Raw genomic sequence first — 15,439 nt, 5'->3', positions numbered from 1 at the left:
AATTTTTAGATGTCTAAAAAATTAAGCCATATTGTGTAGTTGTCTGAAACGGTAATGAGTTAGGTTACACAACACCATGTGACTTACGCTTTGTTGCTGATCAACTCATGGAACGGTGGTGGAGGTCGCGCTGACTTCTTCTCCCCGTTTTCATCATAATCCATTTCATCATCCTTCTTCTACAAAACAGTGTAACCCTTTACCACTTAAATACCCATTTCGACACATTTGTGGTCCCTTAGAATATCATATCAAATTGAGGACTTTTCTTACTAGATAAAAATTTTAAAGGCTTCATTTCGGACCCTAAAATAAGGATAAGAAGCAAACAGCATAAAACCTGAACAGACTGCAAGTTACTCGCAGATAGTTCTGGTTTTATGCTGTTTGCACATAGAACACTGTATTATGTGAATTGGGAATAAGACATCAATTTGGGAATAAATTGTGTTTTATCAAAAGTGCATAATATGCAGTTTTATATGTTGCATTTATCTAGTTTTACAAATTATAATTAAAACATATACTTACATATATAATAGCATCATTTAAATTGATTTTACTTAAAAACTGGATTTTTTATTAATTAAAAAAAAATCCTCATGAAATGAAACTGTGTCCATGCCGCGCATGGACACGGTTTAAAAATACACTTTAAATGATACAAATTCAATCACTGTTAATGAAAAAGTCATGGAAAATTTCTTATTAAGCTTATATTATAGATAATATATTACAAAAATATATGTAGATCATGAAATGAATAGTTTTTTTAAGAAAATCACCAAAATGATATCCATTCCCAGTTTGATGTCTTATTCCCAATTCACATAATACAGTGTTATAGCCATTTTCATTTTGCACCTGAGCCATAAAGGTTCAAAAGATGGGATTCAGGAGAAAATATTTGTTTGCAAGGACTTGCCTGGCAAAAAAAACAAGTATCTTGCATTTGTGTAAATCAAAGCAAGTATCATCCAAAATCTGCCATGCAGTAAAAACAGGCAAATAAAGACAAAACCTTTCCATTTTAAATTATATCTTCTACTTTAATAAAATGTCCTCTAATTAAAATCCACTGTAAGCATAAAATGCCACCTTTGAAGAATCTGTACAAAAAAACATACGTTAATGTTGGATGACACTTTAAATTAAGTCCTTTTCTTCCGTGACATGCTCGATGTTTCTGAGCTATGGCCACTCATATTCTGTTTATAATGAATTACATTTGTGACTCGCTCTTGGAAAACTGGGCTCAATATATGTGCATAATAAGTGTATTGTCTAAGATTAGACTCTGCAGTCTGGGCAGGCTAATCGGGAACAACACATTCGGCCTTGATTCTTTTGTTAGAAGAGACTTCCTTTAAACAAAAAAATCAATAAAAAACAGAAAGTTTTGCCCTGATTAGCCTGCCCAAACTGCACAGGCTTTAGGCTAACCTGGGACGTTACTTTTGCACATGCATTAAGCTCGGTTTTCGGACACACCAGCTTAAATATTGTATGTAGATGTTATAAACCTTCAACACATTAAAACTATTTCAACATAATGAAAATTGTTACAAAAAAACTAATCAAAATTAAAAATACCAGTAATTTCTCAGTCTTTCATACTCTTCATCAAGTAATTTGCAAGTAATTTTATGAATATTATGACTGATTTTTATTAACAATAGATATATAATTTCTGTATAGGACTATAGTGAAGATCTTTGTAAAAAAAGATTGAATCATTTTTACAAGTTTGCCCATTTAAAAAACTACAATACATAAATACAATGCTGACAAGTTCTGTCAAATTCATGTTTATTTACAGTAGATTGAACATATTGATTACCATGTTTAAAAAAACACAATTGCATCTACAACTAATGCTATAGCAAGAACAGCATGTTAAATAGAAAATGTTATCATAATTAGCCGCAATACTATAAATGTTTTAGCATTACCACAAATATGCTAAATTTATTCTGTTCAGATCAAGGCAATTTATAAGCAATAGATTTACATTAATATTTTATTTGAAATGTTTAGCCAAGCACATAAGAAAGAAGATTAAAAAAGAAACTGGAAATATTGTTTTCTCGGAGAATTGCATAACTTCCATAGCTTCTACAACTATTGTTACAAAGTTTGTTAATTTAAATAAGGTATTTTTTATAGTAGTTTTGGAATCCAAGTCATTAATTCTTTTTATTTATAAGACCATAAATATTGAAGATTTCAAAGTTTTTAGATAATTTTTGTTTACTTAAAGGGAATTTTTCACGTTTTGGTAAATTGACGAAATTAAAAAAATTCTTTCAGATTTGCAAATGTTCATGGTAGTTATGATAGTAGCGAAGAAACAGTTATACTCAACATTAACCATATGCATCTTTTGATGATTTGAAAACCTGAAAATTATAAAGCGCTACAACGCACTTTTTTTTTTAAATTTTGAGAATTCTGTTGGTATCCTTATAATCTGTTACATTACGAGGATTGCGTATATAAAGTATAATACACACTACTCAACATTATCTAAGCATAGATTGCCAAGTGGTTTCAGTGCTAGACTTTTACTCCAAAGGTCAGTTGTTCGAGCCCAGTTGAGGATTACTTTTTTTCTTTCTTTAATTTTATGCCTGTTTTTTTACTGGAACTACTTTAAGTTCCAATATTTGCATTTATCAATATAAAGCATATAATGACAAACTTCAATACATTCCAAAATCTATGAAAAGGTCCCTTCAAAAGTATAATATTAGTCTTGACTATTTCACAATAAATAATAGTAATAAATTGTTATAGCTCTTACAATATGATAATTTAAGTTTGAATATTGACACTATGCAGTTTCCAAGTACATGTATTCTGTAATAGTTTATATACTATTTGAATATATCATACCATAAAATAATATTAGTATATATCCAAAATTATCAATATAAGTGTATATGGAAAAATAAAACATGTGCATAATAAAGTAAACATATTAAGTAGTAGCTGAAGAAAGCATAGTAATATTTGACACCTTTCTCTCTCAATCACTAAACACCTACAAACTTTAAGAAAACACAACTTAATGTATACAACCCCTGAAAAAATAGAAAATGCATGCAACCATCCCAAAAACCCTAACTGTAATTACCCTCACCCCCTTAAAAAAAAAGAACGTAAAGTTTACAAATGAAAAAGAAAATACAAAATTAAACAAATGAAAGGAATCAAAGTAGACCTGTTTTTCATCTGTTTTTTCACTCGGTTCTTCAACTTTTACGAAAGTGACCTCATTTTCTCCGAACACATAATTTGCAAGAAGTTCATCAGAGCTGCTCTGTATATGTCATAAATGTGTAGAAATGAGAAGTGTTTGAGAAATTATGGGTACATTTATGAGGAAAAAAAAAGGGTGATCTATAAATTAAATAAAGCGTTTCTCGCATGACAACACAAAACATGTACATTGACAAAAATCTAAGCACACACAAACACACGCACACAGCATTCAACACAATACTTGGCTCAAAACAAAATAGCCGCGTTTCTGTTTAAACCTGGCATTGAAGTTACTGAGTGGCACATGGGAGCTAGAATGTTTGGCTTCTTTAAAAGTGATAGATTTATTTTCATAATCTCAAATCTTCTGACAATTCTCTTTTACCACAATGAATTCATTTTCTGGGCAGAGCTAGTGTTCAGTGATTTTGAAATAATATACATTTAGTTTGCAAATATTATTATTTACCTTTTGGCCACGAATTAAACTGTTGTAAAAAATTATCATCACAAAAACTCGAACAGGCAGAAATTGAAGACACTTGCTACTTTCAGGGTCATAAATACTATGCAAAGTGTATGATCCTACGTGTGCATAAAGTACCATTCCAGATAAGCCTGTGCATTTTCCGCTTTTATGGATTTTTTATATAATCAAATTTTCCCCAGTTCAGTCTAGTCAGAAAGTGTTGTAAATAACGCCTGTGTAAGGCCTATAAGGTAAATGTGTTTGCCTGTGTAAGTCCTTTAAGGTAAATGTGTTTGCCTGTGTAAGTCCTATAAGGTAAATGTGTATGCCTGTGTAAGTCCTATAAGGTAAATGTGTACGCCTGTGTAAGTCCTATAAGGTAAATGTGTTTGCCTGTGTAAGTCCTATAAGGTAAATCTGTTTGCCTGTGTAAGTCCTATAAGGTAAATGTGTACGCCTGTGTAAGGCCTATAAGGTAAATGTGTTTGCCTGTATAAGTCCTATAAGGTAAATGTGTTTGCCTGTGTAAGTCCTATAAGGTAAATGTGTACGCCTGTGTAAGTCCTATAAGGTAAATGTGTACGCCTGTGAAAGTCCTATAAGGTAAATGTGTATGCCTGTGTAAGTCCTATAAGGTAAATGTGTACAAGCACATTCAAAGTCTGTGTAAGTCCTATAAGGTAAATGTGTACAAGCACATTCAAAGTCTGTGTAAGTCCTATAAGGTAAATGTGTACAAGCACATTCAAAGTCTATATTTTTCTAATGGCTCTATAAGATTTTTAAGTTAAATCTACTAGCACAAAGTATGACTGTATATTTTTGATGCCAGTGTAGGGTCTGTAAGGTAAATGTACTATAATAATGAGTGCTATATTTTCCCCATACCTTTGTAAGTTTTGTATGGTAAATGTACTGGCAGATTGAGTGACTATAATTATGTTCCCAAAGAAAATAAGCTCTCAGTGGTAAATCTATCGTTCTTAGTCAGTTTTTAGCGGCCAGACCTCTGTGTTAAAGCTACAATATAACATAAGTAGCAAGCAGTGTGTGCATATTGTCAACAATGAATATGAATATTCTATGTCAAATACATTTAACATTACACAAACATATAATACACATTACATATAGCCTAGTTTACCTCTGTAATTCAGGTTACCTTTTTCTACACAAAAATGAAAGGCAAAACAAATTCAATATTTTTCATTTCTTTTTTCAAGTCCCTAATCTGTATAGGTATAGTATATATGGCAGGGGAAAAAAAATTATTATAATAGTAATTATTATTATTATTACCCTTCTTAATCAGGCCATATTTGTCTTAACGTTGTGGCTTTGTTAAACAACAATACAAATCTGTCTCATATCAAGGCTTTTTTAGGCAACAGTCATGGTAACTACAATAGTAACTGTTGTTTATGCGTGTCAAAACTATATTTTTTCTTGATAATTGATTAAAACATTAAAAACAAATTATGGTAGCAGACATAAAAAAGTTCTACTAACATTTACATAAAAAATTGTTCTGCATTAAAATTATGCATTCATAAAAATATTAATGAAAGAATGATTGGTTAGGGCCTATGCATGTATTATAATTACTCTACTCTACTATACATTCAAGCTGAATAATAGTAAAAGGTTGACTTTCAAATATCATTGAACGTAATCTTTCAGAAAAGATCAGCATTTGAAAGGGTGTAATATGCACTAAAACATTAACAGTCTAAAGTAAAATCATGCAGAAAAAGTAAACAACTGTTATTTTTATTATCAGGTAAACAGAAAAATTAGTATTAATTATAAACAGTATTAATTGGTATAAATTCCAAGATTTATTGCCATGACATTGTGGATAGCCACTTGGACTTACTTCCTGATTTTCCTCCCCTTGAGTATTTCCAGCCTTTTTCTAACATTAAAATATTGAATCAATATTTAACAATTGCAATCAAAAACATGATATTTAAAATTGCAGGATGAGTTATGAGGAAACATTTTTGGACTTCTCCTTGACTACTTAGTGTGGCCTTGGTCTTTGAGGTAGGGAGATATGTGTAATAAGTTTGAGTCGCGTTCTGAGAAAACTGGGCATAATGCATGTGCGTAAAGTGTCGTCCCAGTTCAGCCTGTGCAGTCTGCATTATGCCCAGTTTTCTCAGAACGCGACTCGTTTTTTTATTTGAAAGATGAATCATTTAATTGTTGAGACAAATTGGACTGACACTTCTACGGAGGATGTACAAACACTGACCTGCCATTGGGACAGCTACTTTAAATAGACCACAAGAAGGCTCAAGAAAAATACCCACACGAGAATTGATTGCCATCTAAAGAACAAACAAACAACACCTAACACAAAAACAACAGCAAGAAAAGAAACGTGGTGAAAGCAAGGTAGGATTCAAAACACAGAAACTTCCAGAAACTTTTTTAAATGGCAGTTGGCACATTACAGTTTTCAATGCTTTACATTACCTAAATTGGTAGGAAAACAATGATACCTTATACCCCTGTGAAAAACTGTTCATGAGTTAATGAACTTGTTCATGAACCATTTAAATTCATGAAGAGTTATTTGCTCCAAAAAAAGTTCCTGAACTTCTTTTAATACTTCATGAGCTGTTTAAGATTGTGCGGGTCATGAACTAAAAAATTATACAAGTGTAACTATGTTTTATATCTTGTCATTTCTTTGCCCATCCTTGACCCCAATTTAAGAATGCAGAAAATAAATTTGGCACAGATTGGGGGGTCCAGTGTGCAACTGTTGAACCTGATCAACTATTCTGCATTACATACAATAGTTTTAGACTTGGTGTAATCATTTTATATGTGTTCAGATGCGATAATACTATGGAGATACAAACGTTGATTTGTCAAAGTGCAATCCTTTTGCGTTGCTAGTAGCAAGTTCGAAACTTGTGTTCTGTAATTCATAATGTGAACTCTTCACATCTTACACACAGTGACTGCACATGTGTTTGAACTGATTGCTATTTCTACTACAAGCAGTGTTCAAACTTACAGACGTGTTGTCGTTGGTGGAAGACTAAAATTGAATTCAGTCGGGTTAAAATATCTATAAAATATATCTTATTTATGATAACACACCTAGCAAATCATATGTAAACCAATAATGTGCTTGGAATGGATTTTAGAAAGTTTGGAAAAGGAACAACTTGTTTCATTAAGCATTATTTTTGGCCTTATAGATTGGATTGAAATTTTTGTTATGGGCTGTTTGTAAAACATGCATGACCCCATATGGGCTGTCAGTTGTAGTGGCAGCCATTGTGTAAATTCGTTTTTTGTCACTGTGACCTTGACCTTTGACCTAGTGACCTGAAAATCAATAGGGGTCATCTGCCAGTCATGATCTATGTACCTATGAAGTTTCATGATCCATGGCATAAGCATTCTTGAGTTATCATCCGGAAACCATTTTACTGTTTCGAGTCACTGTGACCTTGACCTTTGACCTAGTGACCTGAAAATCCATAGGGGTCATCTGCTGGTCATGATCAATGTACCTATGAAGTTTTATGATCCTAGGCGTAAGCATTCTTGAGTTATCATCCGGAAACCATTTTATTATTTCGAGTCACTGTGACCTTGACCTTTGACCTAGTGACCTGAAAATCAATAGAGGTCATCTGCCAGTCATGATCAATGTACCTATGAAGTTTCATGATCCTAGGCCTAAGCGTTCTTGAGTTATCATCCGGAAACCATCTGGTAGATGGACCGACCGACCGACGGACCAACCGACCGACATGTGCAAAACAATATACCCTCTTTTCTTCGAAGGGGGGCATAAATATTGAAACATGTTATAGTTAAGCTTTATGATTAAAAGCATAAACATAGACTCACAAAATATCAGAGACAACCTTTTTGAACTTGAAATGGACTGTCAATCATGTTTGTGGAACAATACACAAAATTAAAGAAACATTGATCTGATTACAACTGGTACATGTAAAACCAAAACATGAAATAAGGCTAAGAAACTACTCACATCTCCTGGCTTCTTTTTGGAATCTCTCAGCCGTTTGTATGCGGCCCGTATGGCCTTACGTCGTTCGCGCTCCATTTCCTTGCGAGCTTCGCGTCGTTTTGCGCGAATGATGGCTCGCTGTTCTTCGTCCATGTCCTCCAGGGACAATCCTAGGCCCTTGGCTTGTTCCAAATCCGCGGTACCCAGTCTGGAGAGAATGTTGAACATGTTGCGTGTGTGTTGAGTCCTCGTGTATACAATTTGAACTTGACAATTTCTTTTAAACTATTTATATTTGTCTGTATAAAACTTTGTTATTTTTCAAAAAATGATTTTATTTGTGGAAAAGTTAATTGGTGGATTTCATATTTTGAAAAAAATAGGAGACTGTGCGTTGGCAATTATCCAATCCATTTGAATTAAATTCATGGATTGGTCAACCAGAGAAATCAACGAAAAGTAATACCCGCTGAACAATAATGATTTTACAGTATTTGACATGTCTATGAGATTGTGTAGATTAACCATAAGAAATGCGTGTCTTTAACCCTTTCCCACTTAGAAGTAAAGTGAAAATGGCTTTGTGCAAACAGCATAAAACCAGAACAGCCTGCAAGTTACTCACAGTCTGTTCAGGTTTTATGCTGTTTGCTGCTCATCAGTATCTAAGGGTAAGAAATGAAGCCTTAAAAACTTGAATCTAGTAAGAAAGGTCTTCAATTTAATATAACTTTCTAAGGGACTACAAATGCGTTAAAATACATATCTAAGTGGTAAAGGATTAAAGATGCTTCCACACAATCATTTACATCAATGTTTATAGTTAACTGCGATTTTACCAAATCATCGCATTTATAAATATCATGGTTAACAGTAAAACAACTTCATACAACAGAGCTTATGCTTCTTTATTTGTGATTTTCCAAATCGCACATGCTTACTGTATATGTGAGCCGCGCTCTGTGAAAAGGGGGTTTAACGCATGTGCGTAAAGTGTCGTCCCTGATTAGCCAGTGCAGTCCACACAGGCTAATCAGGGACAACACTTTCCGCCTAAACTGGATTTTTGCTATGAAGAGAATTTCTTGAAACGAAAAATACCGGATCACACAGGATAATCTGGGACGACACTTTACACACATGCATTTAACCACTTTTTCACAGAGCATTGCCCATATATATTTGTAACTTTGGATGAATGGAAACCCATTCTTGAACAAAAGCTTGGTAGAATTTTAAAATATTCAAAAGCAACCCGAGGATCTGTCTATTGTTTTATAGACCTGTCTTGTAATAGCATTCATATATACTGTTAAAAGCTCTTGACAGGCTCCGAAGGTGTGACTTAATACCTCATAGTGTTATGTCCATTGAGTCAGATAAACAGATTTGTATTGGCAATTTAGCACAGCTCATGTCATTTTAATATGACACATTGGTCATGATTTGTTTATTTAAGATGGCTTTAAACATTGACTTTTAAATGTGTACAGATAAAACACAACAAAAGATAAAAGCATACATGCCAGAATTGTTTATGTCCAAATCGGGACAGTCCATTAAAAATGTTGGGACATTTGACCAAAAAGCGGGACACCTAAAACGATCAATCATGCAACCTGTACTGTAGTCTGCAATCAGTGTATTACTTACAAAAATTCATAATTTCTGGCCACTATTGACGAAATATGTGTTTAAGAATTGCATGAACATAAATGTCCTCCATTTTCACGCATGTGCACTAAGTAAATGACTTCATAAAATAGGGGGCATGCCTCTTTTTGACATCCAATTGGGACAGAGGCCCTAATTGAACATGTGGAAGTCTAAAAGATGAAGCATGCGCTCACTTTCTCTGCCAAGGTCGAGGTCTCTGGATGATGACCTCATCGTTAGTGACGACAATCTCAATGGCTGCCGTAGTGGGTGGGGTAGGGCCACCAGGGCGAACACGGCAGCTAAAAAAGAGAAACAGGAGCATTGAAAGAGGCTACAGGTTTAATCAATTAAGAGTTTTCCAATCAAGAATTGAGTTTGTGTATCATTTGTTTTTAATTCTATACTTATGAATACAGGGTATTTAAAAAAAAAACTTTGTGTAAATCACAAATTATACATATAGTTATAAACATACATTTTGATTATTAGCAAATGCACTATGAAATTAATACAATGCATACTTTCAACAATAAATTTTACAACCTCTGAATACAGAATATTAACAAAAACACATGTATTTTCAATAAGTAATGTTAGTTGATCTATACCTCTCTATGCAACTACTGTATAGTGGAACTAGATGATATCAGGAAAATCTCTAGCAAAGGAATGCTTTTTATTACACAATTTTCAATTCATATAAAAATGAGCCTTGTTCTATGAAAACTGTACTAAATGCAAGTGCATTAAGTGAAGTCCCAGATTAGCCTGTGCAGTCTGCATAAGCTAATCAGGGACATACTTATCGCCTAAACTGCTTGTTTTTTTTGTTTGTAAGAGACTTCCTTTAAACAAAACAATTCCATATAAAAACAAAAGTGTTGCCCATGATTAGCCTGTGCAGACTGCACAGACTAATTTGAGAAACTACTTTACACACATGCATTACGTCCAGTTTTCCCAGAACGCAGCTTTAATACTTAAACACTTCTCATACTCGAGGAATATTTTGAGATCTTCCTTCAGGTACTGGACCCAGCCGTCCTCGAGCCGGTCACAGGCGTGCTGCTTGGCAGGATCGAACACCACCGAGTCCACGAAGTCATTTGCTGAGGTCAGGCACTTGTGGATCTTGTTTCTATCGCTAGGAGACACATCTGCAAAAAGATTATATCATTCTACATACCAAGAAAATCTGCTAATTTATTTAAAAATTAATATTTGCTGTCAAAACATCGCTTTTAAAATGTTTGTTTTAATTTTAAAGTCAGGACTGTCCATAACTACTGGTATATTTTTTAACCAATTAATTATTCATTAAATTGATTTTTGAGATAATGTCATTGTGAACTAGTTGATGTTTCTGCTTCAGTATTCAATGAGAATATTGCCATCTAGTAAATAAGAGTTTTGTCTTGTAATGTTTTATTACCCCTATTAAAAAGATTAACATGTGATAAATTCTCAGTCACAGATAACCCATTATGCCATGTTTTATGTATTAAAATCACTGTCATCAGCAATGTATCTGTCATAGATGGCCCATTATGTGACCCATCAACTATATTAAAATCACTGTCATCCGCAATGTATCTGTTATAGATTGCCCATTATGTGACCCATTACCTATATTAAAATCACTGTCATCAGCGATGTACATGTATCTGTTATAGATTGCCCATTATGTGACCCATTACCTATATTAAAATCACTGTCATTAGCAATGTATCTGTTATAGATTGCCCATTATGTGACCCATTACCTATATTAAAATAACTGTCATCGGCAATGTATCTGTTATAGATTGCCCATTATGTGACCCATTACCTATATTAAAATCACTGTCATCAGCAATGTATCTGTTATGGATGGCCAATTATGTGACCTATTACCTATATAAAAATCACTGTCATCAGAAATGTATCTGTTATGGATGGCCCATTATGTAACCCATTACCTATATTAAAGTCACTGTCATCAGCAATGTATCTGTTATAGATGGCCCATGCGTTACACAGTCGTAGCATGCGGTCTGCTGCGCGATCCTCTGCAGCGCCATACTCTGTTACATCCTGCCAGAACAGCAGGCTTGGTAGCAGTGTCTGGTCTTGGTGACTGTGAAAAAGAAACCAGGGCAAGTGGTCACTCAAACAGGGAAAGTGCTCACTCAACCAGGGCAAGTGTTCACTTAACCAGGGCAAGTGAACACTTAACCAGGGCAAGTGTTCACTCAACCAGGGCAAGTGTACACTAAACCAGGGCAAGTGTTCACTTAACCAGGGCAAGTGTTACTCAACCAGGGCAATGTTCACTCAACCAGGGCAAGTGTCAAATTAACCAGGACAAGTGTTCACTCAACCAGGGCAAGTGTACACTTAACCAGGGCAAGTGTCCAATTAACCAGGACAAGTGTTCACTCAACCAGGCAAGTGTTCACTTAACCAGGGAAGGTGTTCAATCAACCAGGGCAAGTGTACACTTAACCAGGGCAAGTGTTCACTCAACAAGGGCAAGTGTTCACTCAACCAGGGCAAGTGTTCACTCAACCAGGGCAAGTGTTCACTCAACAGGGAGAGTGTTCACTCAACCAGGGCAAGTTTCCACTCAAGTTCTTAAAGAAAACTGGCCTCAGAAGTACATGAGTAAATGGCTTGAATGCAAAAATGTGCGTATGTGACTTTTTTATATAGAGATAAATGGCTGTGTAATGTTTGCAATTATAAATAATGCTTTGATATGTCATATATGTCCATTTGTTCATCAAAACATGTGTATGTTAGAAGGAGTATATGGAAGTGTAATTTAAGTGCATCTTTAGTTAGGATGTTTTTTGGAGGTCTAAGAATACCGGCCCAATTTTAACAATGATCACATGTGTGTGAGCTGAAATTAGGTTGGGACTGCAATAGTGTTTATTGGCAGATTTAATAATATTATTGTTAAATCAAACTGGATTGCTTTAGTATCAACAATCAAATCTGGTTATTAACCATCCAATCAAAGATGCATCAATAATTTGCTTTTCTTCATACAAGAGTGTCTAGGCCCTTACTCTTCAAGATATCGCTCAAACGGCCCACCAGCCATCTTGTCTGCTGCTAAGGCAACCACAAACCGTTCTTTCGTGGCCCTGAAATGATTAATGTTAATACGGTCATAGTGAGGAAAAGCATCACTGAGTAGGGGATCGTCATTGGTTTTGATTTGGAAAGGTAAAAAGGTTAAACAAAATCATTTTAATTAAAATAGCACATAACTTCAGTTTTGCAATCAACATATGTTTAATGATTGTATTATATTGAAGATACTTATGAAGATCACATTTGACATGATCATTATTTTGATAAAATAAAAGGATATTGTTTTTTATTTAATTTGTGGATTTGTTATGATATATATGAATATGAAATATATGTTTTTATAATAATTTGCCAACATCGGCTTATAAGGTACTTGTTCAATGACACTAAGAGAAAAATGCTAACAATATCTTCATGCTTGGTGTACAATGGGTTAAAATGTTCTACTTGGGTCTACTTGGGTCAGATTTTTTAGAGGGAAATATATTATATAGTTATTTCTTTTATGTGAACAGTATAGAAGAATAGTCCATATACCATGATAAGGAAATCAGAAGCAGTGATACTGTTATAAGAAGCCACATTATTAATTAAAGAAATAAAATGCTATAAATAAATAATGGTGACTTTTAAACGAAGATAATCCTTATATACAATATACTAGTATTATACTTTTGCTACTTTTTGTTCAAACAGGGCAACAGATAAGGATCATTTTATAATTTTAATGATTTGTATTTGACAACAAATTGAAATAAAAATCAATCATACAGAAAAGGATTATGAAATTGAAAAAACGAATTGCAATCAATTCCTGGGTGGTTTTAGTTGTACTGTTGCACTGAGTTTGATTTGAATTAGTACATAGTGACCTTTATTGTGGCCGTAATATTTGTAGTTAGTTTATAAATTTAAATTTAAAAAATTACCTCCATCATAATTTTGGAAAATATTGGCTGCTAAATACGTATGTGGGCTAGAAAACTCATTAACAGTGTGTGCGTCCAATATTTCACAATCGTTATGTGACCAGTCAGGACAATGAGTTGTGAAGAGTTCACTCTAAGATTTACTTGCGCATTTGGTGACAATATCTAAAAATTTAATATTCTGCCCGAAACACTGCTGGGATTCCATGTCTGAAAAACCTCGTTTAACAATAATTTGCACCCGCTTGCCAGCTTAGATTTGTATATTTAAGGTCTGCAGTTCCCGTTCAATCTCTGAAGCTCAAGTAGGCCATTTTACTTTCCCTCAAGGCAGATTTTCCCATGCAGCATAATGTACAAAGCAAAACAATTTGGTAATGTGAATTTATCATGGCTTTTTTATTTGGAATAAAAATTGCTGAGAGTGATCAATGCCAAAATAAAGAACTCATCTCATCAGGAAATATAGAAAAGTTTTTATCTAATTGTCAAAAACTAATTAACAAATGGTTTTCAGGGAATAACTGTTTGTTACAAAAAGCTTGAAGTGAAAACTAATTGACATGAAATCTTATCTGTTGCCCTTTTTCAGTAAAAGTTTTCTAATTATTTATTTGTGATTAAAATGTTTTTCCTGATATTATTAACACTTCCTGGTTAATAGGTTATTGGTTGCAATTAAGGATAACAAACAGTAAGATTTCCTTGTTTTATACGAAATAAAGACCCTATTATCTGCTTTGTTGAAGAAAGGAGTGATAACAAAGGTCGCAGAAAAGACTATATGCACCCACCTTTTGAGGAGCATAACACTGGTTGCTAGGTAACAGAGGTCAATAACTAGGCTTTTACCATCCCAAGTAGGGACTGTAGTAGGCTAAAGGTTAGGGTCCTGATCTTATTAAAAATCTTACAACAAATTTAGTTTACTGATGATTTTTTGGTTTAAAATAATTTTGAATATGTTCTTTAACTTCAAAACATGTGAAAGATAAATTGAATGAAAAGATTATAAATAAAACACAACTTTTCATCTTTGTTTTTGCCATGGACTCTAGATGAGAACATAGTCAATAATATACGCTATGTGTTTTTGCTAAGCAATGAATAATCCTTCTTCAAATATTGTAGTGTGATTCACATTTGTTGTAAAATATTTAATAAAACTGGCCCCAGACCCAGAGAATTTCAACATTCGGAACCTTTTTCCAGTCTTAAATCTTAAATACAAGCAATAACAATTTGAAACTAAAAGGATGAAGAAATGTAGGCATATGCCTTTAAAGGTAACCAATGAAAATAATTGAATATAATTATCTTTTGTTTTATTGGTTAATATATATAAGTAAGACAGGACTGGGTTAAGAGTTAAGAATGTTAACATCCATGAGGGCAGAACAGATCTGAACAATTTGGTTGTATACCTTTTAAATCTGGGTTTCTGAGTGGTGAAACCCAACATGCCGCTGTAGCAAGAATGGAGTATTTTGATTGGATGACTCGAACAAATACATTTTGGGTGTTATGGGAAAACTAAGCTTATTTTGGTCGAGAGCACAGATAATCAGGGTGGACAAAAAAAGCTAATATTTGATGATTCTTTACTTGGTTACTTTAAGCCCATTTTTCCCATGGCAAGCCTCCATTGTATTTGAGTACAAAAGTATGGAAATTATACCAAGATTTTAATAGTTACAGATAACAGCAATCACAAATAAGTTTTCGCACAATATTTCTCCAGATAATAGAATGTCAACTTAAGAATTGGACTAATTATTAAATAAATATAACTAGACAGGAGCAGTTTAAAACTGTATAAAAAACTAAGGCACAAATTTAATTTCATTGAATCTTATATTAATACTAACCGTTATCAATTTTTGTATACGAATTTAAGTTGTATAACAAACTAATTAGATACAACAAAAAGGGCTTAAAAATCATGAGTTTGTGACAAAATGTAATTGTTATTTTTTAAATATATTTTTTTGTATAACAATTGTTTTATTTAACAGAATGTACTATGATTATAATT

At 33.5% G+C, this 15,439-nt stretch overlaps 1 protein-coding gene and 1 long non-coding RNA gene across 16 annotated transcripts in view; one reads left to right on the top strand and one right to left on the bottom strand.

Annotated features, from left to right (window-relative positions):
- Positions 1-15,439, bottom strand: part of LOC127874696 (uncharacterized) — an 82,206-nt gene that overhangs the window by 32,278 nt on the left and 34,489 nt on the right. For 12 of the 15 annotated variants that reach the window (XM_052419224.1, XM_052419215.1, XM_052419225.1 and 9 more), the window contains exons 12-19: positions 14,829-14,870; positions 12,448-12,525; positions 11,353-11,510; positions 10,393-10,552; positions 9,587-9,694; positions 7,758-7,944; positions 6,765-6,788; positions 88-179 (exon numbers count right to left, since the gene is read on the bottom strand). In XM_052419224.1, the coding sequence (XP_052275184.1) occupies positions 88-179; positions 6,765-6,788; positions 7,758-7,944; positions 9,587-9,694; positions 10,393-10,552; positions 11,353-11,510; positions 12,448-12,525; positions 14,829-14,870 (849 nt within the window). The remainder of the gene's footprint in view (positions 1-87; positions 180-6,764; positions 6,789-7,757; positions 7,945-9,586; positions 9,695-10,392; positions 10,553-11,352; positions 11,511-12,447; positions 12,526-14,828; positions 14,871-15,439) is intronic. The other 3 variants (XM_052419221.1, XM_052419219.1, XM_052419231.1) reach the window with 3 other exon arrangements.
- LOC127874705 (uncharacterized) lies at positions 10,372-12,130 on the top strand. The gene is made up of 2 exons (XR_008047055.1): positions 10,372-10,509; positions 11,394-12,130. It is a non-coding gene; the product is annotated as an uncharacterized LOC127874705 (long non-coding RNA).

This window comes from Dreissena polymorpha, chromosome 3 (genome assembly GCF_020536995.1).
Source record: "Dreissena polymorpha isolate Duluth1 chromosome 3, UMN_Dpol_1.0, whole genome shotgun sequence".
Taxonomy (NCBI): domain Eukaryota; kingdom Metazoa; phylum Mollusca; class Bivalvia; order Myida; family Dreissenidae; genus Dreissena; species Dreissena polymorpha.
The sequence above is the reverse complement of the archived record's forward strand: the minus strand, read 5'-3'. Positions and strand labels throughout refer to the sequence as shown.